We start from the raw sequence: 24,462 nt of genomic DNA, 5'->3' as shown, positions 1-24,462 counted from the left end.
GAAGTTCCTTTTTAGAGGGGAAGAGTAATGTCGCAAAATAAAAAGGCCGGTTTTGAAGTTATGTTGTTACTCGTTTACAAGGTTTTGTTGTTTAATTACTAATCTTTGTTACTACGTTGGTCACATTGCTTATATGAAGTCTAGGTGGTTACTTTAGTTCGTTAAAATGAATGTGATAGTATGTTTTAAAGGACCATCATAAAGAGCTAGTTGTGGTGCGATGCGTCATAATAGAACGAATTAGTGAGTAACACGTGGTGTTAGTTGTGCAGCATGAAGTTGATACGAGATACGTTTCGGGTTGATAGTTGTTATCACATGATGTTTCGGGTTGATAATTATTATCACATGATGAGCGATGGTTGTTTGTGTTGGCTCGTATGGCAAGGTCGATGTTTGATATATAATAGTTCGTAAGAATTGATGCATACATATAGGGTGACAATTAACGGTGATAATGTTTGCATGATAGTTGTAAGAGTCGATAGGTATAGAGCGTAGGCGGTGATGATGATGACATGGGGGGGACGGTATTTCCAGAGAGTAATGATTTGAGTAAGAAGTTTGGTGATGTCGTGTTTTTCCGTGTCTTGTGCGTGAGATAGGTGAGTTGAACTTCGGGGACGAAGTTCTTTTAAGGGGGGAAGACTGTAATACCCGCCCTTTTTGAGACCCTTTGACCAGCGTTGACTGACCTTGGGAGCGGGAATAGCCTTAGAAGTGAGTGCCAAAACCATATTGGGTTGCGTGTTAAGAGTGGTACTCGATAGAGTAGAGGTTACTCGATCGAGTAGCTGGGTTACTCGATCGAGTAGGGGGCCACTCGATCGAGTATGTTGGGTACTCGATCGAGTACCGAGTTTTCAGCGAGGGTTTTATATCGCGTTTTGTTAAATCCGCATATCACTTCCGCCACTTTCCTCCTATCCTTCAGTCGCCTCTTTCCCTTCCCTTCACCACAAAACCTCCATGAAAGCCTCTTTGAAGATCCTTGTGCCTTAGGAGAGCGTCACTTGAGTCGGGTAGCGATTTTTTGCTGAGTTTCTCCTTATAGGTATGTCATAATCATCATCCGTGTCCTTGTTCTTTACAGTTAGGGTTTGCTTGTTAGTAATAGATAATTGTATTGTGGTTATAGGCTTTGCTTGGTCGCTGGATATGTTGTTTGTCGGCATGGATTGGTTGCAGTTGCTTAAAGGTAGGTTCGCCTACTCAGTTTCTGTAGATGGTCTAGTATGTCGGTCGTTGTGATTGTATTGTGATTGCTTAGTATCGTAATTGTATTGTGACGGCTGTGATTGTGATTGTGGTTGTTGTCTCTGGCTCTCGAGATGCGTCTCGGCTGAGTGGGGTCACTTGCGGGAGTGGCTTCACGCCCTAGTTTCGCCCTCCGTGGAACCCGTCACGGGAGGGGATGTGCACATTAATGGGCAGGGTTATCGCTCATTATGAGGAGCGGGGATTTGGTGGGAACGGCTGCGGTCCCCCACTGGCAGGGCTGGTCCAGTGGACAGTCAGTGACAGAGTTGGTTGAGTTATCGTGATTGTGTTTGAGACTGATAGCATTGTTTGTATTGATAATTGTAGTTGTCGTTGTCGTATCTTATCTCAGTACTGACCTTGTGTGGTTGTTTGTTTGTTATGTGTCTGCCGTGATCCCTTATGGTGAGCAGTCGGTCTTAGCAGGTGTTGATATTGTTGATAGCTGGAGTCCGGGCAGGGATGAGTCTTCACGAGATTCGATAGTCATAGCGAGTAGTCTTTGAGTTGTATCTTTCATATCGTTTGTTGGTTTAAATCGCTTGTAATACAATATAATAGTTCTTTTATCGACATTTGATTATTACTATCCTCGGGCAACTGAGATGGTAACGCCCTTATATGCTAAGGAAGGCCTAGTTAAGGTTCCTCTGAATATGGGGGTGTTACACTTTGCTTTTATACATAGGGAATTACTCCGTATTTCTTAATTTACTTCGTATGTATGTGCTTTTACTTTAAAAAAAAAAATCATCACGACTATATATATATTCATAGCCATTGTACTGGATAAATCCCTGAATATACGTGATATTTTGTAAACTACGTATATAAGGTTAGCCATCCGAGGATGATAAGCTCGAAGTTTAGAAAGCATAGTCTCACGTCATAAATAAGCCACACAAGATTATTGCTCTTAAAGAGGCTTAACTTGTGCCCCTTGAGAGTTGAGAATTTTACCTAAATTTTAATCACTACCCTCCGATCCACTCGCGAGGGAAAAAAGTTTTTTTAATTACTCCAAAAAGAAAAAAAAAATGGAGAAGAAAGATTGGTGTACGTTGAGGTGAACAGTTGGTCTCTCTTCAAAAGGATCATTTTGGTCTTACAACCAAATGTGACAACAACTTTTGGAAAGCAAGTTATTGTAAACTGTAAAATTAGATAGACCATTTTGGTTATCTTTGACCATAAAGTGACTACAAAATCCCGTCTTTTTAGAAAAACGAAAATGGTCCATCTGAAACAAAAAATTATGTGAGGTGAAATATGAAAACTAATAAGGTGTCGAGTTAATCTATAATTAAAACAATAAAAAGTAAAATTTCTATATATACCGCGCATGCATTGCACGGGATCTAGACTATTATCATTAAGTCAATAAAACACAATTTCTACACAGTAGACTTGACAAAGTTGACCCGACCCAATAAGGTTAACCCTAAACCCGTAAATGACCTAAAATTGCCGGACTCGAATATGACTCGAAACCCGACTTAACCCTACCCGACCCAAACCCAAAATCTTGATTGACCCAATGCTGACCCGCCCGAGGTGACCTAGCCCAAACCCAAAGCTGTAACACCCCTTCATATCAAGGTACCTTACCAGGACTACCCCAGCATAAAAGGCTGTTACCATCTCGGTTGCCCGAGGTTAGTACATATCAAAACAACAATCCAAACACATTTATTGAGGTACGGTAAATATAAAAGTTACATTGTTTCCAAAAATCCAATAAAAAATTATCCAACTGCTAACAACTACAAAACAAAAGCTAAGACTCGTGATGGTGACATCTAATCCAGCGTGGTGACTCTCCCATGACTCCCAAAGCTCAATGAGCGTATCACCTGTCACAATCTGCTCACCATCCCCGAATGGATCACCGCAAGTTTTACAAAACATAAAGCGGGGTCAGTTACTGCATAATCAAAGTAAGACAGCAAGTGCATCAAGTAACCAGCTGATCATCCTCCATCCCCGGTCTCCCGATTTCACACAGTAACCGACTACACACCGAGGTGTGTAGCCCTGCCAGACTACCCATCGCAACAGGTAGCCCACGCCGCCAGTGGGGGACCGCAGCCAATCCCCACCAAAATCCCGCTCATCAACGAGCGATAACCATGTCCCTTAATGTGCACATCTTCTCCCGTGACGGGTTCCACGGAGGGCGAACTAGGGCGTGAAGCCACTCCCGCAAGTGACTCCACCACAACCATCACAACCACCACCACACCAACACTTCGATGATCAGCAGACAACAATCATACACATACAATCACAATCTTAAATCAATTAATAGTAAACTGAGTAGGGAAACCCTACCTTTTCGCAATCCGCTACGCTGCAATCAATCATACAATTGTATAACAAATACCACATCGTCACCTACAACAATTATAATCAACACACACATAATGACCAAACCCTAAACCCCCAATTAACCCAAAACAATAATTAGAGCAAAACCCTAAAAGACAACTTAATGAGACTCATGAAATCAGAGACTTACCGACATAATCGACGCAAGGAAAGATTCGCTAGACTCACGAACAATCCACGCAAATGAGAGAGAGATTTGGAGAGGATTAGAGTTACGTTGTGTAGTTTAGGTTTTGTAAAATGATTAGAAACTGTAAAACGCGTCTTAATATAACTCTAATCCTTTCTAAATCAACCGCGAAAAATATTACCCGTCAGACCGGATACTCGATCGAGTGTAGAGTATACTCGGCCGAGTATCCTCTACTCGGTCGAGTATTACCCATACTCGACCGAGTATTCCTGGGCAGTAGCCAAACAGAATACCCAACACACTTTACTCGACCGAGTAGGCCATACTTGGTCGAGTACCAACCTATAAAATCCGTAGTATTACAAAAGCCACCTGAACCGTAATTAACCTGATCCGAAATGACCTAAAGTGATCCAAATGGCCCGAAATTACTAATATTAAGTCATATTAACGTTTATATACATCCAAGTAAATGTTCATCGGCTACAACGCTCCTAAATAAGTAAATAAGTTTATAATTATTCAAATTAAAGGGTTTTAACTTTTAATCACTAACCCAATAAAAAAATGACAATACTAAAAAATGACTGGCCTAGAATGACTCGACAATTTAACTTCCGAAATGAGCTCGAAATTACCTGGTCGATCCAACCTAAAACATTCGACAAACCCAAAAACCCGACCTAAACCCGACTTAAACCCAACCTTATTAACCCATTTATAACCTCAACTACTCACTAGTTAGTCCAATCCGTCTCACTTTAAACGGACACTATCCATCTAAAGCTGTAGACGGATAGTGAAACTCTCACAAAATGAGAGTGGGTTATTCATTTCCCACCCCCACTTCCACTATCCACTCTCATTTTGTGAGAGGAACACTATCCATTTATAACTTTAGACTGGTAGTGTCCAGAATTTGTGCTAGTCAGTACTCACTAGTCACTACACGATATTTAAAGAGTGAGTCGACACTTGACACTTGCAAATTGCAGTGTCTAATTTCCCGCCCTAGCACAGAGTCTCACCCCCAAATTTCCCGCTATTCCTCCCTAAATCTCAAACCCTAGATTTCTCAAAATGGGTCAAAAACAACAACTTTCCACCGATTCAACCACCGATTCTAAGAAGAAACGCCGTGTTAATTTCGCTGCCACCGGTATGATTCGCCGTTAATTTCCCCCCTTTTCCGATTTTTTTTTTTGTCTCTGATTTTTTATTTCAATTGTTTTTCTTTTGTTTATGTTCCTAGATCCTGGCGTTGAAGTAAATGACTGTATCCAGATTTACCTCGGTAAGAACATTTCGCCGCCAGTAATTTTTTTCTTCATTTTACTCATTTTTTTTTGAAGTAATTAGCTTGTTTTAATTTTATTTTGGTGTGTGTTTCAACTTAGTACATTTGTGAAGTGAAAATCGAGTATTGCGTTGACGATGTAGAGATAGAAAGCGTAGCTGTAATGAATCAGTGTTTTTGGTCAGGAGGTTAAGCTGTATGTTGATTTTGGTTAATTCAACTTCTAGGGTTGAACTTAAATAGATAATTGATAGTTTTTTTTTTTTTTTTTTACGGATGATATTTCAAGTTGTGGAATTTTGTGTTATCGTTCAACGACTTTGTCGGAAAATGGTGGAAATGGGAGTATGTTTCGAAATCAAAGGTCTTAGGTTAAGCTGTATGTGGCTTTTGGTTAATTCAACTTTTGGGGTCAAACTTGATTTGATAACTGGTAGGGTTTTCTAATGGCTGATATTGCAAGTTGTGGGATTTTGTATTATCTTTGTTGATAGACTATGTCGGAAAACAGTGAAAACGGTAGTATGTTTTAAAATTGAAGATCTTAGATTAAGCTGTATGTTTTTATTGGTTAATTTAACTTTTTGGGTCAAACTTAGTTTGATAACTGGTAGGGTTTTCTAATGGCTGATATTGCAAGTTGTGGGATTTTGTATTATCTTTGTTGATAGACTATGTCGGAAAACAGTGAAAACGGTAGTATGTTTTAAAATTGAAGATCTTAGGTTAAGCTGTATGTTTTTATTGGTTAATTTAACTTTTTGGGTCAAACTTAGTTTGATAATTGGTAGGGTTTTCGTAGGGCTGATATTTCAAGCTGTGGAATTTAGTATTCTCTTTGTTGATCAACTATGTCGGAAAATGGTGAAAATGGAGGATGTTTAGTCTTTTTTTTTTCTCTCTGCATAGTTTACTCTTGTTTCCTCTATTCCTGGCATATTTTACTCTTGTTTTCTCCTGAAAATTGGATAGGGTAATTTTATGTGTAATTAATCCTGTCAATAGGGTAGACTGGTGTTTGACTTGGCTGTGATATACTTAGGATATATGACGACTTTTAGTTGATATTGTATGGTTATTTGTTTCCTACAAATGTAGTTTCCAGTAAAGAGGAGGCAGAAGCAGGGACTGGCCATCAGATTGATCCGATTGACTTGAATCAGTTTTTTGGTGAAGATGGCAAAATTTATGGGTACCAAGGCTTGAAGGTAATAAAATTGTAGGTTCAGTTTGCAGGTTATGTTTCTCTTTCTTTTTTTTGGTTCCGTGATGAAAAAAATCTAGTTCTTCTACCACTTACATTTTGCTAGGATTCTAGGAGTCCTTCACTGACTGTGTTTCATTTGTGGGTAGTGTTTTGCTTAGAATTTCGATGTGTGATGTTATGGTTTTGGATGGAAGATAGGCGATAATTCTCTTTCTGTATTCCTGAGTACTTTGTTTTATCTAAATGCTGTTTTGATCGTACAATTAGCAGCTGGTATGTGATATTTTTTCATGTTTATTGCAATTTGATTCAACCTTTGTCCAGCTAATTTATAATGCATTATTTTGGGATCTCGAGGGTAGTTGCTCATGTCGATGATGTACTTTTCTGTTGCTCCATGTAAGGGGTGGGATGGTGAGGAAACATTTTTCTTTCCTACCTATCACTTAATTTTTTGTATAATGTGTATGCATGTTTGTTGTTACATCTCATGTTTGCATTGATGAAATATCAAATATAACAGATTCATTTTGCTGTTTTCAGATTGTTGTATGGGTCAGCACTTTGTCGTTTCATGCTTATACAGACATCACATATGAAAGCACATCTGATGTAAGCCCTCTATTATTTGCTGCCAAAGTTGGCGTCGAAAATCTCTTTTAAGATATAGTATGTTGTTATATTTGCATATTGATCTTTCTTGGCTTATTTCTACTCATTGTACATAGAGAGGGAAAGGCATTACGGACTTGAAAGCTGCCCTTCAGGTAATGTTTTCTGTTTCAGAGCTGACCAGGCAATTATCACTTTCTGTTGCCTGCTGGTTGATTATGTAGAATCTTTTTTCAGGACATGTTTGCTGAAAATATCGTTGAGAAAAAGGATGATTTCTTTCTGACATTCTCAACAGAGAAGCAGTGCATTAGGTATTACCTTTTAGGCTTTTATAATCTGCCTAAACACAAATCTTGGCTTAGAATTTGAGCTATACTGCTTGTATAATCACAATTCTTTATCGTATGTTCATCTCAGCTCAGCTGTTTCCAAAGGGGAAAAACTGCAGCAGAAAACCTCTACTGACAACGGTGACAATAACATTGAGGTGGGTACAATTCTCTTCATGTTTCATGCTGTGGGTTTAGCATAAAGTTTTGTTCACATAATCATGATAGTAGATACCAATATACCATAGGATCTGCTACCTCGTTTAGACGTGGCGAGGGCCAGGGATTGGGTAACTGACCTTCCTTCATTTTGGTTGGTATTGTTAAGCATGTTGTCGACTTGTCGTGTACTAAGAAGCATCAAACTATTAATGCAAGAGAATCAGGGTACGTGTGATACTATGTTGCTCCGACACTTCACTTAGCTGCCGTGTTGCGTATCCGACAGGCAACACCTACTTGCCCGATACCGACACGACACCTCGACACTTCACTTTAGACCAAAAAATTGAAAAATTCGCACAAAATAGCCGTATCCAACACTCGACATGTGTCAGACACGTGTTGGAGAGTCTGGGTAACACAGGTGTGATATGAGATGTGTTCATGATTTGATTTGATTTGATTTTGACTACAGATAAACATAAACCTTATGGGATTGAGTCATGAAAGTACTTTTCCTGTTTTGTTAGTGGTCTCTCTATCACAGCAATGCTACCTCTTAGCTTCTGGCCTGTTTCTCTACTGTGTTTAGTGAAAGATCAACGTCTCATAATTCATGGTTGTACATGATGCAATCCTTTTCTATTTGGGTTATTGCCTATTTACAGTTTACACACTGTATCTCATGCCATCTCGTAGGTAATTCGCTTGGTTATGGGTGACATATCAGCTGGGCTTCTTTACAGCAGAGTGGTGCCTCTTGTTCTTCTTCTTGTTGATGGTAATTTAATAAACTGCATTCATGGACTCATGGTTTACTCCACTAGAAAAGTTCACTATAAGCATTATAGCTATACGTCTGATACTCTGATTTGTTTGGTCTGGCGACAGGTAGCAATCCTATTGATGTCACAGATTCAAATTGGGAGATGTATGTTATTGTTCAGAGGTCTACTGATCAACAGGGAGACAATGCAACTAAGTTGCTCGGTTTTGCAGCATCTTACCGCTTTTTTCACTATCCGGATAGTTTGAGGCTGCGACTTAGTCAGGTTTTTTTTAATGTTTGCTTACATTTGTTTTTTCCTCGATCTATGAAAGTCGAATGACCAAGATACATAGAGATTATACCCCTTTTGGAGTTTTTCTCTCAAAAAAAAAGATACAATAGAGATTAATACTGGAAGTATACTAGTAGGAGTGTAGGACGACTTCATTTGCCAGTACGTGTTAGTACAAGGAAGCAAGCAACACATAAAGAAAAAAGAAAAAACATAAATTCAAAACTGGAAACACCAATTCACCAAACAATAGCCAGTGCGTAGACCAGCCATCAATACGTAGTTTTAGGCGGTGAAGTTCTCTGAACAGTATATCTCTCAAATTCTTGTTATATTTATTTATGTTTTTTTTTTTTTTTTGGTGACGAGGGGTTTAATCCCCCCGGGCCCAGGCATTCCGGCGTCACCACCTGGACCATGTAAACCACCCCAATTGGGGCCGCCGAGATAACCGCATGCAATTGCTCATCCGTGGGTTTGAACACGGGACCTCGCAATTCTTGCCTTTGCAAGCTTTGAGGTTACCCAAGTATATTTATTTATGTTAAAACCACTTAACTCTAGTGTTGACAAATTACTGTTTTAGCTAGTTGTCATTTTTCATAATGTTAGCAACCATATCATTGTTTGCACATCCTTTTTTTGGCGAATCATTTTATATAATTGGTGTCCACTGTATGACTTTTAGTGATCATTTTACTTTAGTGCGAAATACTCTCGTGCTAACTTATTATATGACCGTCTTACAAGAGATTTACTGTTTCTCATAATGATCCCAGATACTTGTACTGCCTCCTTATCAACAAAAAGGATATGGGCGCCGTCTTCTCGAGCTACTCAACCATGTTGCTGTGTCTGAGAATGTCTATGATTTGACAGTTGAGGAACCCGTGGATTCCTTGCAACATATTCGTTACTATATTGATGTCCCCCGCCTTCGTGCGTGCAACTCTGTGAAACCTGCTGTTGATGCTGTAGTATTGAGCCTCAAAGAAGCTAATTTGTCAAAAAGAACACAAACCTCCCAGCTCCTTCCCCCGTTAACAGTTGTTGATGATGTCAGAAAGAGTCTGAAGATCAATAAAAAACAATTTACTCAGTGCTGGGAGATTCTCATATATATGTCCCTCTCGCCTGCTGACAAATACATGGAGAACTACCGAATCTTCATCACAGACAGAGTGAAGGCCAATGTTATTGGGAAAGATTCTGGGACAAAAGAAAAGCGAGTAGTTGACATCCCTAATGGTTTTGGAGAATCGTTTGTAATGTACAAGTCTCAAGACAATGAAGATAGTAATGTCAATGTAGATGAAGACGAGAAGATTCAAGAGGAGCAACTGCAGAAACTAGTTGATGAAAGGATGCAAGAGATTGAATTGATTGCTCAAAAGATTCGTGCTGAGAATCTTGGATAATTAATCTAGGTATTAATGGAGTGCGAATTTGTGTTGCTGAGTTTTTTCCCTTTGAAGGGAGCTGAATAGGTTGCGAAATTTCATTATCCTTTGTCAACACTCTGATTTTAGTATCGTTTAACTAGATTTATGACTTGTCGATGAAGTTGAGAGGAATATTGTCTGTAGTTTGGGTAAAATTTGCTGTAGGAAATTTCTTGTTGTAGGCGAACATGTAAACTGCTCTTGCTTATTAATCTTTTGAAGAACTTTGCGATCTGCAGATCACAGTATGTCACTTGATTCTGTTTTGATCTGAGGTTATTTGGGCAATGCGCTCTGCTGATGAGTAATGGGTTGAATCGTTACCATTAACCTTTTGTAGGATTGTCCTATAACAAGTTAGCGTGATATAGCTGTTCGACTTCTCATGTCCTGCGCAGGCAAGTTTGCGTTTTTTTTTGTCAGTGTGAGAGATTACTCCATATGCTATAGCTTTTGCTAAAGCATGAGTAATCCTATTAAGATTTCTAGGACAATGACTAAGAGAAAAACAATGACAAGAAATAGTAAATAGTTAAAGCATGAGTAATCCTAAATAGCTAAAGCATGAGTAATCCTATTAAGTTTGCTTCTAACCCGCAATATAACTATACACAAATATAAGTGCGCATATTTGAATAATAAAAAAAAATGATTGAGACGGAGGGGAGTAAATAAATGATTTGTTTGCTTTTTTTATTTTTTGTGAGAAATATTTTAATCAAAGATAAACAAAAAAATTGAGACGGAGGAGAGTAAAATATTTGTTTGTTAACAAATATTTTGTTGATCAACAACAAATGAGTTCCTTGGGGCAACTTTTTTTTCCAATTATCAATTCAATGGTGTCTTAGTGGAGTTTACTTATGGTAGAAGAGCATTACAGTTGTAAGTTGCGAGTTGACTGAACCAAATTATCACAAATTATAGTTCAACTCCTAAAATCTGACACTCATGCCTCGTGACTGAATCACGGTACTTCTATAGCCTTGTTACTCTTTTACGCTAAAAAAAACGATTAGGTTTACGGATTAGTCAACATATCCCCAACAAAAAAAAATATAGTAAAAAATTGACAAAACCATAAAATGCAAAATTAACTAGAACTTTTATAACATTCACAGATTGGGAAATTAGCTTGGGAAATTCACTAGTATAAAATGTACAATACATTCAATAGTAATTGTTAATATATCAGGTAAGGAAATTGAAATCATGGGTAAGAAATCATTTAAACAAATTTTCAAGTTGTCAATCCAAGGAGTAAGACTCTCCTCTTAGGTATAGCGACCCTTCAGATACTGTGGTATTATCACATAACTTTATTAGACTAACAAATTGCTCAGACGTTTAGAGTAGGGGAAACACTACTAGGCTCAACTCGCCTCATCATGAATGACTCTGGTTTGTTCGACATGTCATCATCATCATGGTATGCATAAGCAAACCCACCATGTCGGGTAAGATCCATACCCTGGGTCTCATCATGGCTGGAGATCCTTAGCAAGTTAAGCTTCTTTAGCGCGTAAAAGAGTGGGACCATAGTTGCGGTGACCCACCCAAATATAACAAGTATCTGGACTACTTGAGCCGCTAAGAGTCTTCCACCACCACCCATGAATAGTCCATAAGGCCGTCCCGTCCCATATACCTCCTCAACATAGTGTTTAGCTGCGAAAAGGCCAGTAAATAGTAAACCCCAGGCTCCACACCCACCATGTAATTGTGCTGCCTCGAGCGGGTCATCATACTTTGCTAGCTCCGCCAATTTGTTGAACCCGGTTAAAACCCAAGAAGCGACGAACCCACAAACAATAGCAGCCCAAGGCTCAACAACTGAGCAACCCGAAGTAATAGCTGCAAACCCACCCAAAAGTCCATTACACACATCAATTACATTCCAATGACCCACCAACAATCTCTTGCTAAATAAAGTTGTCAACGCTGCAGTTGATCCAGCCAATGTTGTGGTAACAGCTGTCCTTGCAATCCCACTCCATTGACCATAATACCCTCCAGGTGAACCATACGCTTTTAAGATAGTCAAAAAAGAACCGGGGTTAAAACCGTACCATCCGAACCAAAGCAAGAAAGTCCCAAGCACAACTAATGAACCACTATGACCCCTCAAAGCCACAGACCGTCCGGACCGATCAAACCGGCCAATCCTGGGTCCTTCAATAAGCGCCCCCCATAAACCTGCTATGCCACCCACCATGTGGACCACACCCGACCCTGCAAAGTCAATCGCACCCGAACCGAATAACAACTGATCAACGGGTCGAGTCGGGCTAGCCCACCCATCAACAGACCAAAACCAATGTGAAACGACCGGGTAGACGAAGCCGGTCAAGAAGGTGGAGTAAATCAAATACGCCACAAACTGGGTTCGTTCCGCTATGGAGCCGCTGGTAATACCAGCAGCTGCGATAGCAAAAGCCCACTGATATAAAAAGAAACTATAATCAAAATTACCCGACCCGTTAGAAGCCGGGATATCGTGCAAACCGAAGAAATGACGGCCAATGAAGCCATTAGAAGGGGCGCCGAATGCCAAAGCAAATCCAAAAAGATAGTATGAGAGTGAGCCTGCAGCTGCGTCGAGTACGTTAGTAAGCATGATATTCATAGTATTCTTGGCTCGAACAGAGCCAGCGCATAGCATTGCGAAACCAAGTTGCATAGCGAAAACAAGGTACGCTGAGAATAGTAGGTAGGTGTTGTCAACGGCATAGGCTACTGTTGTAAAACGGTCGCATAAGTATGTTGCCACTAAGGTCGCGTTAGCCGAGCCACCCAATAAAGGGATTAGCTCCGATGCTTGGCATATAGCGTTTGACATTCTCTGTATTATCTTTTGGAACAGGAAATATGTGATGGATGAAGAATGGGGGTTGCCAGTTGTGAAGATATTATAATATGGGAGTTGAATATATATATATATATATATATATATATATATATATATATATATATATATATATATATATATAGTTGTATTTGAAACCGATTCCGACAAGGTGTATAATAATTAATGAGTGTGTGTACAATTACGAAAGCACAAAATCTCATTGAAGACGGTGATATCTGTCACAAGCTTGTGACGGATATCATTTCCTTTCACAAAATATCCATGAAAGGTGAGTGGAGAAGCATATCCATGAGAGGTGAGTGGGGAGACACAAAAAGGCTCATCTTGTCCTCTCTCCTTTTTGTGAGTCTTGATTTGTGTGACGGGATTAGCCCGTCACAAGCAAGACGCTTTGTTACGAAAGTCTGATATAAACGAGTGGTGTGGGTTAACTTATTTATTTTTTAATAGTTATTATCCAGCACATATTTTGTCATTTTGCTTCAATCATCTTGATTTGCATCTCCTAAGCCATGGACTTGATTTGCTCCAATCATCAGCTTCAAGTTTGCGTTTGTTGTTGTATTCATAGCTCTCCTATTTCAAGCATCGCAGGACCTTCTATTTAATCATCTCCATAATTATCATCCTTTATCGATTAATACATATTTGATCCGATGATATAAATCTCACGAGATTTATGCCTTTAGTGAATATAATAATATAATATTTATTTTTTTAATAGGGTTGACAAAGTAATTCAACTAAAATTCATTAATTTATTCGGATTAAAAGTGTCGACTTCCTTATTTTATTTATTTTAATAGTAAAAATTTATCAATATGATCTCCAGGAAATTGAAAATAAGTTGAAACTAATACTCTAATGCAGACATATCTAGCAATTACATCTAAAAGTTACCGTGATGTAGCACGGGGTCTATACTAGTTGAACTAATAAGTTTGTTAAAAGATGAGCAATTTGGCTTGAGATTTATGCCTCTCAAAATTATCCCTGACACAAGTGGTAAAAAGTAGACATTATTCTCAGGTTTTGTAAGCCTCTCAAAATAGAGAAAGTTATGCGGAATGTGGATAGATGTAGTCGGTAGCCCACATTGGCAACGACAGTTGACAAGTACAATAGCATATTAATGGTAACGCTATATCAGCAGCAGAACAAATAACCAATACAGTAAATTTTCCAGAATAAAGTCAGTAAATAGCCCTTTGAAAGTTTTTCCGAATAATGATCGATTATAGATCCTCTATATTCCTCGTTCAAATCATAAACTCTTATTAGTCTTTTTTTTTCCCTCATTGCTTAAAGCAGCAACCTGAGTTAATAAAACGCATATTTGAGTTGAGTTTATTTTAATATCAGCAAAGAAACAAGAACTAAAATGAAAGCATATCTTAGGCTCAGAAGTCGGAACAGGTTGGAATCACGCGACTGATTTCAGAAATAATAGTTGGTATTTATAACTTGGAATGTAAATTCGTTGCTCACATCAAGTGGTTCCTTACATGCTGCCGATGGCCATAATGAAGGATAGCCATTCCCCCTGTGGATGATACGAAACCACACAAACATAAATTTACAGACACGTGAAAAATAAACAATCTTTTTACAAGTTCAGCTGACTATTAAAAGAGGTAAGATCATGATAGATGAACCAACTAAATCAAAATCAAAAAAAACTAAATCAAAATCAATCTTAAGGTGATGGTTGAGGCTCAACTATTATAATTATTCCTATTACGCTCTCTCACTCAAATGCTCATTGGGCTTGAAGAGTGGTTAGTTGTGCACTGGCTCCCCCGTACCATGATGGTTGAAGCCCAACTATTATAATTACTTATTACACTCCCTCACTCAAATGGCCATTGGGCTTGAAGAGTGGTTAGTTGTGCACGGAGCCCTTAAGGTGATGATTGAGGCCCAACTATTATAATTATTCCTATTACGCTCTCTCACTCAAATGTCCGTTGGGCTTGAAGAGTGGTTAGTTGTGCACCGGCTCCCCCGTGTACCGTGTGCTGGGTTTCTACTTCGAGTTTTTGAGGGGTTTTGAGGTTGTCAGGATTTAAACCCGTGACCTTCGCTCACACTGGCTCTAGGGTTGTATTGATGTTTGTAAAAGATACATTCTACTGATGAATTACAATGGTACTTATAGTGACTAAAATATCTCTATTTAGGCTAGAAAGAGGAGCCTATAGACAAAAGATATATACTAGCTATATTTACAGTATGAATGCATAATTGATATTATTTACTTGTTTTGTTTGTCGATATGGAGAATATTGAATGATTATGGTTAATACTATAGACATGTGCATATAGACTTTACCATACACTAGCATGCCCGGGTACGTCAATTTCAGCAAGCACATTAATTCCTCGTCTCTGAGCATATCTGTAATGACAAAATTCATGATAAGATGATCTTTGACAGAAACTTCAGATCACTCGCATGTGTTTTTACTTGCCTCACAACTTTTTGGATATGAAGGTATCTCTAGCGGAAAAGACTGTGTATCCACAATATGCCAGTGGAGTACATTCTGTAGTAACAAGAAACTATAATCACTGCCTTGGGGAGCCTTTAAAAGCAATGGCACCAAACCAACTCGTAGCTATATCATGGATGATGCCATCTAGCTAGCTTTGCAAAAGGCATTAGTTTGGAACATATAACGTGTCTTTGGCTTCAATCGAAACGCAAACAGTTTTTTAATTTATGTGTGCTGATTATTAATTACTGACCATGGCATTCATTTGCAAAATGTTCTTATAACAACCAGAATGATAAGCGCAGAAAAAATAAAAATTTAGAAAATAATTCAGCTGTGGTTTCTTACCAGTTTAGCGTATGCCATTGAGTCAATGACATTCTTTGTCACATGCGATGGTAAATAATGTCGCGCAGTATCTACAAGCACACCTCAAAAATTAGAGCAGAATTGCAGATGCGTCGAGATGTTAATTAATTCAGCATGCTGCTGTTGGTAAAATTTGTATAGGGTAACAGTGATAATGATCATAAACTTGGATGTCAACCGAATCACGAAGAGCACGCTTTCCTTAAGAGTATTTCGACCCTATTTCATGCCTTGGGTTACACGAAATCCCTTGTAGGATAAGACGGTTGAGGCCCTCTTCATCTAGGCAAAGATAAAGAGAAATACTTTATGGAGTTTTTATTTTTCTTTGTTATGTCAAATTCGAAATATAATTCAGTGTATATTAATACTCACACTCCTTTTATATATAACTAGTTGGAACGCCGCGTGCTCCGCACGCGGCATCCAACGTTTTTCGTTTGTAGCGGTTGTGGTTGTTGACGATTGTAGAACTTATTGTTTAATCGGCTAAATAATATAGAAAACTGTTTAAATTTGATATAAAAAAATGTAAAAGAACTTTGCGTTATTTATGATTTTTTTAACCTAGGTCGAGTAGGCATAGGATAAGAGTATGAGCAATAGAGAGGATGGTATGATCCTCTTATTTGTTCTTTCACCATCTCATTTTTTGACATATCACTTTTACTATGACTCATCTTCATTTTCGCTATGTGTATCCTCCTTTTTATATTTTTGTCCAAAATAGAGAGGATCGTCTTATTAATATATTTTCACTTATGTATTAAGAGAAAATCGAGAATGAATATAATGTACTTGTGAATAGTATAGGAAATGGAAACAGGTAAAGTGAAGTTGAATGGAGGGCCAATGCTATACTTCCTCTAAAATTAGAGGAAGTAGAGAATATTCTATTGCTAAGAGGATGTTCCATACATCTTCACAATAGAAAGAGCCTCATCTTAAAGGAGAGAGAGAGTGCTAAGAGGATGTTTATCCCTCTCTATTGTGGGTGCTCTAAGAAAACTAAATAGGAAATAAATAAATGTATTTCTTGTAAAGAAAAGTAAAAGTGATGGGATATTATAATTTCTCATAAAACCATCATTTAGTTGTTTCATTTTTTAGTTTCTTATCCTATGCCCACGGGCATAGGTTAGAAAAACCGATTTATAAATACAGTTATGGTGTGTTTGGGAATAAAGATTTTATTCTCAAATTCAGATTTGGACTAATTTGCATGTTTGGCAAACCTATTAGATTTGGATTTCCAAATGCTTACCAAATTCAAATAAGGCTAAAATAAATTCATTTGAAATCCACTCTCTAACTTCTCTCATTTCCAAATTCCAAATCTTTATTTTGATTTACAAAATTTAAAATGAGGCCGGCATTTCAAATTAAACTCTTGTTGCGAAACACTCTTTTAAACAATTTTAAAACACAAAGGGATACACTATACAATTAGTGTGTGTGGGATGCATTTATATGGTGTTTCCTTTTAACTATGTTAGTTGAACTTTTAATTTAACATCATAATAACATGACGATTTTGTCAAACTTTATGAGTATTATGTAAATCATTGAGAACTATAAACTCGCAGAATTGTATTTCCATTTATTTTAGAACGACATATAATTTAAAAACTGTTTTCAGCTGCGGAGCAAACTTGTTATTAATAGAGTAAATCAATTACGATTACTCATATAATATTCCAAAGCTTGAATGAGAAACATAATCTCCTCGAATCAATAATGACAAATAGACTGAATTCTTCAGGCAAGCTATTTTTTTGGGTGTAAAATTGAAAAGTGACTTAAAGCAAGACTTCTCTAACTATAAGGATATATAGTGATTTTAAGAATACATTCCGCATGAAAATATATCCTAACAAAGTTAACATATGAAAATACAAAAATAAAATAAAATAATCTTGGTGTTACACTCTAAACTATAAACTACTCCCTCTGTCTCAATGATTTGTTTACTTTTTTATTTTTTTGCGAAACTATTTTAATTAAAGGAAAATAATTGAGTGGACTCGACCCAGCTTTTTTTTTTTCCAGGAATAAAACACATGTAAATTTTGCGTACAAAAAAAAAACAAGTAAATTTCACCCAACGACCCGATCAATTCAAACCTGAAATGATATGTAAGTTTAGGCGTTAGGGTCTAAAACCGACCCAACATAGCTAGCCCGCTTGACTCGATGACTAAACAATAAGTTAATATTAAATAATTAGGAATATAAAACATGATTATGTTCAAAAGTAAATCCATTATGGTCAAACTACTAATAACTAATAACTAAAATGAAGCAACTAATTGTTAATTGAACAACTAATAACTAATAAAATTAAACTAAATGTTTTCGACAAATAAATCAATTAAGCAAATTAAAACAATAAATTGTTCAATTTTTTTTTTTTGTTAAAACGGTCATTATCCATTTAAGCTTAAGACGGATTAAATATACTCATATGGATTAATAAGACAAAAGTAGAATGCATCTAAATAGATAAAAGGTTTGTCCTATATACCAATGTGGGTGATATTTAACATGTCTTAAGTTTAAGACGAATAATACAGTCTTAAGCAAAAAATGACTGTAAATTATTACTCAAATTATACGATAATATATACTCTTTACGGAGTATACCCAAGATAATATCTAAAATCAAGTACACCGGGTATTTCGTAAGACCATGATTCCTCGGCCTAAACTAAGAATTGTCTTTAGACTCCAATTTCACTTTAACTTAATTACACTCACCCTTATTATCTACCTCCATGGCTTCATGAATGTCCATCAAAAATTGCTGCCTATAATAATATAACCCCTTGCCCACTACCTCATTCAATCTTCCTCCATTCACAATCTCATTCTCCCTTCACCTCACTCGGACTCATCCGTCGATTCATTGTAACTCTGATCTCATTTATATAAAACTGTGTTTTGAAACAATTTCGGTGCGAAAATTCGTGTCATTCCGCTGTTTAGAGCTTCAAGTTTGTAGATCTGCTGACTATAATACAGATTTCAAGTTTATATCAAATATATCTTGAATTTTATCAATGTATTACATTGAATTTAAGTTATTTTGGTTGAAATATTGTTTATATAAATAATCTTGTTTTCATTTATTAGATTTGTTTTATTTTAGTTTTTCATTAATAGGTAAAATCTTTTTTTTTTTCTAATGTACCAAAGTAATTTACTTACTATTTCCAAAAGTTTTATGGCATAATCGAATTTTTTTTAAGGGCAAAAATGATAAATTTAACATTCGTTGGTAAATATAGTGCGACATTTTTTTTGGTATTGCATTTTTAATATGAGAAATCAACATTTTTATCTAAATTATTTAAATTAAGCTTGAGCATTGAAGTATCCAATTTTTGACAAACTAATTACAAACAAATAGTTCTATAGAAAGTGGGGTATGAATGTGGGGTACACAAAAAATAACAATCTATCTCCGTCACAAACTTGTGACGGGTCAAATATCACTCACATTGTTAAAAAAAGACAAAAGTAAAGGTATCCAGGAAATTACAAAAGGCTTGTTTTTATCTATATAAGTGACTTTTATTTGACCCGTCACAAGGTTGTGACGGATATTATCCGTCACAAGTGAGAATTTGTGCACAAAAATGCTTTTATAAAATAAAAATATGAATTGACAACAATAATTTGGACGTAGCCAATATATTCATGGAGGAGCATTAAAGCCAATTTGCTGCTTTTTCAGTCAAAGAACATCGAAAGGCTAAAACCAAAAAAAGGAGCGCGGATTCTCTCCAGTTTTTCTAGGAACTGGAGGGTCCAATACCTATATTCAGATTCTGCCACGTGTTATAAGCCAGAATCAATGGCTCTAATTGCAAATCACAATTTTTACTTTCCCATATTTTTACCTCTTTATTTCTCAGTTGTCCACCATTAATTATCATGTATGAAACTAATGCCTTGGCTTCAATTCTTCAACTCAAAATTCCAAAACAAATAAAATGGAGGAGTCATCGAAATCTATGAATATAGATGACGAACCCATTATCTATGTCATCTTCATAAAATTTCAGTCATCCCAATTTTTGATTTCGAGTACGATAATGACGGCTTTTCTAGTGTGACGGTCCAGGAAAGAGATGACGGTACGGTGCTTATCCCATGGATCTCAGGGGGGGTGGTGGTGGCAAGCAATTTATTGGATCACAATTGAAATGGAGGAAGATGAAACCAAGAACATTGGGAAATTAATTTAATTTGTCATGGAATGTGGGTTTGGGGATGAAGGTGATGCATGTCGGCGCTGACGGTTTTGTTAGATATGGATGAGCGGTATAACGGCGAGATAATGGCGGTGGTGGTTCTGGTGGCAGCCATTGATGAGGCGGTGGAGTGGTGGACTGTGTGAAATATGGGAGTTCAAATGGAAAAATGGAGATGAAGATGTTCTTTTTTATTAGGTTGGAAAATAAAATCCCATCAGAGCCCTTGATTTGTGTCTTGTCCACGTGTAAGCAGATGAAGCTGGAACTGGACCATCCAGTTCTTTTTAGAACTGGAGAGGATCCCCACGCCAAAAAAAGTAGTCAAATTATTGGTACTACTGACAAGCATATTAAAAAATGTGGAATGGCAAAAACGTAAATACTGACGTCATAGAAGGACATAAGGCATGCAAATAAGTGTCAGAAGTGTATCCTCTTTTATAAGTAGTATAGATAGAATATGAGTTAACTACACTATCAGGACCCAAACTATTAACAAGTATAGCTATAAGGACCTAATGTATAAAAGAGGAGAAGTAAGGACCTCAGTTATCTTTTCATCCATCATTCTGTTACTGTATTACTCATTACTCCACTATTTTTTTTTTAAATAAAAAATCACCAAAATCTATTTCCCAAAGAAAACCTCAGCCATGAAACCACGAAAACATGGAGGATTTTCATAAACCATAGAAACTAAAAAGAAAACTAACACCAATTTGTGAAATATCCAAGTTCATCATATTGTAATTTACCCATTTATCAATTTGTTCTCAACTCTACGCCACCCATCCAAACATTTTTGCGTATACAATTGTGGATCATTAAGAGTTTTAGTAATCCTCTAAGAATTTTTTCCAAAATGGATTTTTTTCTAACAAACTAATTAACGAAATAGGTTGAATTTCAAAATATTTACGCAAAATGGGTCCACAAAAGATCCGTTTTTGCGAAGCTAGGTGAAGAGATCAAGTCGCTCACTCGGTAGACAACTTGGAGTACAGTCTAACCGCTGAGTGACTTGTTTCGCTGACATATTCAAACCAAAATTCCCCCTTCGGTGGCCCTTCCCCTTTATTTCGTTGATTAAAGTGACTTTTGCCTATGGAAATCGCCGAGGGGGAAGATGACTTGAGTCCAAAACACAGCCCCGTTGAGCGACTCCCCTTAAAGTCACAAAGGCAAAGGTTTGGGTGGACTTAACTGACACTTCAGGTATGGTCGCTGAGCGGGAGAACGACTTGAATCCAAGCCTAGCGTCGGTGATGATGTTGACCTATTTTGGGTAAATACTTTTAAACCCAACCCATTTCGTTAATTTGTTTGATATTGAGACCCATTTTGGGAAAAAAAAATCATCCGCCACAGTCTTCTACTCTTTTTTTATTATTAATAAAAGGGATGAACCCAAAGACCAAAGACCTATGGCGAGTAGGGTCTCACACAAGTTAAAAAAAAAAAAGAAAAACAAACAAAGCAATTATCCATCACAGTAACAAAACCACTAACAAACATTAGGTTTCGAAGCCTTCATTTGCACAATCCTTTTCTCCTCTCATGATTGCACTGTTATCTGCTTATTTATCCAATTTTCGAAAGTGTATAGTAAATTATCCTTCCGCGCTTTGTAATAATTACCTCTCTCCAATCTCCTTCTTCTAAATGAACAAGTTATCTTATTATTTTTATTTTATCCTTATAAGCATTGTCGTCAAAGTATTGTCGTGACTCGTGAATGCCGCAAAAATCGAGCAAAAAGATTATTATAGTGAAAAAATGGTGTAATTGTTTGAATTCCAAGATTAATTTCGTGAAAATTCTTTGAGCTATAGAACCATAAGAACATGATGGAGAAAAAGAGAGAGAAGCAATAAATAATTTTTTTTTTTTTTTTAAAAAAAGAGAAATTTTTCTTTCTATATTTAATTTGTTTATTAGTCATTATGCTTGTATAATATCAAAAAGCTGTTTATAGAGAAACGGATTGAAAAAAAGTAACGGAGAGGTGGATGGAAAAGTGATTGAGGTCCTTATACCTCTTCTTTCATCTTTTAGGTCCTTATAGCTATGCTTATCAATATTTTAAGTCCTTATAATGTAGTTTACTCTATAGAATATATATGTATATAAGAGTTTGTTAATAATGGATAAGATCATAGGATTTAGCACCAAATCCAACGACATATTACAAACAAACTGCCAAACACATGGCAACTCACGCGCAAAAGAGAAGGTGTATCGTATTTTCTTCGATTTCTCATGTTCGTAATATATTCTAAGTATCAATATACTTAACCCCAAATATCCAAATATGATAGGGGACGTAATATACATCGTTTACACTTAGAATTACGTCTTTCATACATGATAAATTACATTATCATAAACATATCCATTTAACCCATGAACTCGATATACGATTATATGAGCGTACACTCCGTACTCTACTACTCACATTATATCGATTCCGAGTTCAAACCGATTTCAACTTAAAAACCCGAATACACTTAAATGACTTTGTGATCAAAATCACCAACATTCTTCTCCCATTTAAGTGTATCCCTTGTTTCCAATAAAGCAACAAAGCAAACAAATCTATGCATAAATGAAAGTGTCCCAAGGATTGAACTTCCACATTAGTACATTACACATTCCAAATATTCGAGAATCAGGGTGTCCCACGGATTGAACCCTTCAACCCATTTTGAATACATGAAGATAACATACACATAAATTCAAATAACTCCAAAAAGTTTATTCTTGACACTTTTAACAGCCATGTGTCCATATCCATTCATGAGCGCATACAAAGCCAAGCCCGAGCTTTAAGAAGCGGCTACACTTCACACTCATATAGGTGGATTCTTTTAATCATGGCCTGCAATACCATTTTTTCAAAGATCCTACCATTCTTGCAGGTTTAAGCACATCCTTTGGGGACATTATATATTACATTATATATTATGTGCTTCAATCTTTCATAATAGGCTTTCCACATTGAACTCAGCCTCTAACATATATTAGAGGGGAGTTGGGTGTCCTATCACAAAAGATCACTTTAGGCTTTACCATCCCGATATCCGACTTGTTAACCAAGTCCCTAGTTGATCCTTTTTGCAAAGTGATCCACTAGATACATAGAGATCTCACAAAACACAACCAAGATCAATCTCCTTTTATGATAGTCCATAGTGTTATAATAAACATTCTGGTGCACCGTTATTCACTATCAAAAAATCATGGATGAAATTGGTCTAATACTTTTAAATAATACCGTAGATTAATTTCCTTAGCTACTTAGCCTTAACCGGCTATGCTAACACTACGCATACCAACTCCAATGTCAAACTCATAATGCAAATTCGCTTCTTGGAAACCCATAAGCTTATGGTGCGTTCCCTAAGCAATAATACTCTACCATTTGTAGAAATAACCATCTACATTGGTAAGTCAATTTGCATAACTTTTATTCCTCTTAAAACCGAAGGAAAGACCGACATAGGACAAACCACAATTCATGGTTTACTTTATACACTTTCACACTTGCTTAATTGCTTGCCAAATATGAGTACTAGTTATACTAGTATACTTACTCAACTCGTCAAACCGCAATACTCAAGCCATTGTGAAAACCCGAGTTTTGCTTCCACTTTTACCATTGGATAAAAGTATCACACTCAACTCATAAGAGTAATATAACCGGAGAATATTTTTCATACTCTCACCCTTAGCTTGACCCTAATACCACTGATCATATTACCTCCTCCATGTCCTTCATAGAAAAACACGATGACATAACCACCTTTTACAAGGTAACTTCAACTTTCCTTGAACTAAGTCATGATGTCTCTCAAGTCCACATAACCGGATCTTGATAACACTCTGTACCAATAATACACTATTCTATTGGTTGAATCATACGATTATCCATATGATATCATTCAACCCCGCATTTTCGTGTATCATATACACTATGCTATTGGTTAAAACTGACATCCATACTTCATAAAGTCATCATCCACTATGGCTACAATACACAAGTTTCAAAACAAACAACTATCAATCATAACATACATTTGAAAATCTACGAGGACTCTATGAACCATTAATCATAATTAATCATGGCCATTGTCAAATGATATATATTATCACAAATTGATAATCAATAATATCTGGTTACACCACATACTCTAAAAAGGTCATTCATCATCATCAAAATCTTAGTTTATGATTCATTAATCCATCATATTAAACATGATGTAGCATACTCTAAGACAACTTCATCCCAATAAACATGCAACAAGTCAAACAACTATCAGTATTCACATTGTTGCCTTGATGCTAATACACAATAATGACAAAAGTATATAATTTACGCATAAAATCATTAACCATTGCAAGAGGTACTTATCATGTCATTACTGCTTAGTGAAAATATGCCAACCGTTTTCTGGCCATAACCATTTTCACAAACCATTTTGTCTATAACCAGAATTGACAAAATTAATGCAAAAGAAATTCATGCATCAATCCCGTACACATTGCCAAGGCTAACAAGTAAAAAAAAATCCAACGG

General features: G+C 36.7%; 2 protein-coding genes and 1 long non-coding RNA gene across 3 annotated transcripts; 1 reads left to right on the top strand and 2 right to left on the bottom strand.

Annotated features, from left to right (window-relative positions):
- The first annotated feature begins 4,763 nt into the window (after window positions 1-4,763).
- LOC141592050 (histone acetyltransferase type B catalytic subunit-like) lies at window positions 4,764-10,147 on the top strand. Its single transcript, XM_074412607.1, has 10 exons — window positions 4,764-4,940; window positions 5,034-5,075; window positions 6,177-6,286; window positions 6,829-6,897; window positions 7,014-7,052; window positions 7,135-7,211; window positions 7,318-7,387; window positions 8,091-8,172; window positions 8,283-8,443; window positions 9,232-10,147. The coding sequence occupies exons 1-10, from the start codon at window positions 4,862-4,864 to the stop codon at window positions 9,868-9,870; spliced, it is 1,368 nt and encodes a 455-aa protein (XP_074268708.1). The 5' UTR covers window positions 4,764-4,861; the 3' UTR covers window positions 9,871-10,147.
- Window positions 10,148-10,975: 828 nt separating this feature from the next.
- LOC141592049 (ammonium transporter 1 member 2-like) lies at window positions 10,976-12,814 on the bottom strand. The gene has a single exon (XM_074412605.1). It carries the CDS (start codon window positions 12,731-12,733, stop codon window positions 11,234-11,236), a length of 1,500 nt encoding a protein of 499 aa, XP_074268706.1. The 5' UTR covers window positions 12,734-12,814; the 3' UTR covers window positions 10,976-11,233.
- A 793-nt stretch (window positions 12,815-13,607) lies between these two features.
- LOC141591020 (uncharacterized) lies at window positions 13,608-15,948 on the bottom strand. Its single transcript, XR_012520603.1, has 3 exons — window positions 15,607-15,948; window positions 15,096-15,161; window positions 13,608-14,306 (listed from the first exon to the last, which is right to left on the bottom strand). It is a non-coding gene; the product is annotated as an uncharacterized LOC141591020 (long non-coding RNA).
- Window positions 15,949-24,462: the final 8,514 nt, after the last annotated feature.

This window comes from Silene latifolia, chromosome 7 (assembly GCF_048544455.1).
Source record: "Silene latifolia isolate original U9 population chromosome 7, ASM4854445v1, whole genome shotgun sequence".
Lineage (NCBI taxonomy): Eukaryota > Viridiplantae > Streptophyta > Magnoliopsida > Caryophyllales > Caryophyllaceae > Silene > Silene latifolia.
This window is presented reverse-complemented; position numbering and strand designations above follow the sequence as displayed.

Excerpts from the sequence above, each read along its gene's own strand:
- LOC141592050 (XM_074412607.1), top strand. The coding sequence starts at position 4,862 with ATGGGTCAAAAACAACAACTTTCCACCGATTCAACCACCGATTCTAAG. Across the intron at positions 6,898-7,013 it reads CATATGAAAGCACATCTGAT|AGAGGGAAAGGCATTACGGA; the intron begins GTAAGCCCTCTA and ends CATTGTACATAG. Across the intron at positions 8,173-8,282 it reads TGTTCTTCTTCTTGTTGATG|GTAGCAATCCTATTGATGTC; the intron begins GTAATTTAATAA and ends GTCTGGCGACAG.
- LOC141592049 (XM_074412605.1), bottom strand. The coding sequence starts at position 12,733 with ATGTCAAACGCTATATGCCAAGCATCGGAGCTAATCCCTTTATTGGGT.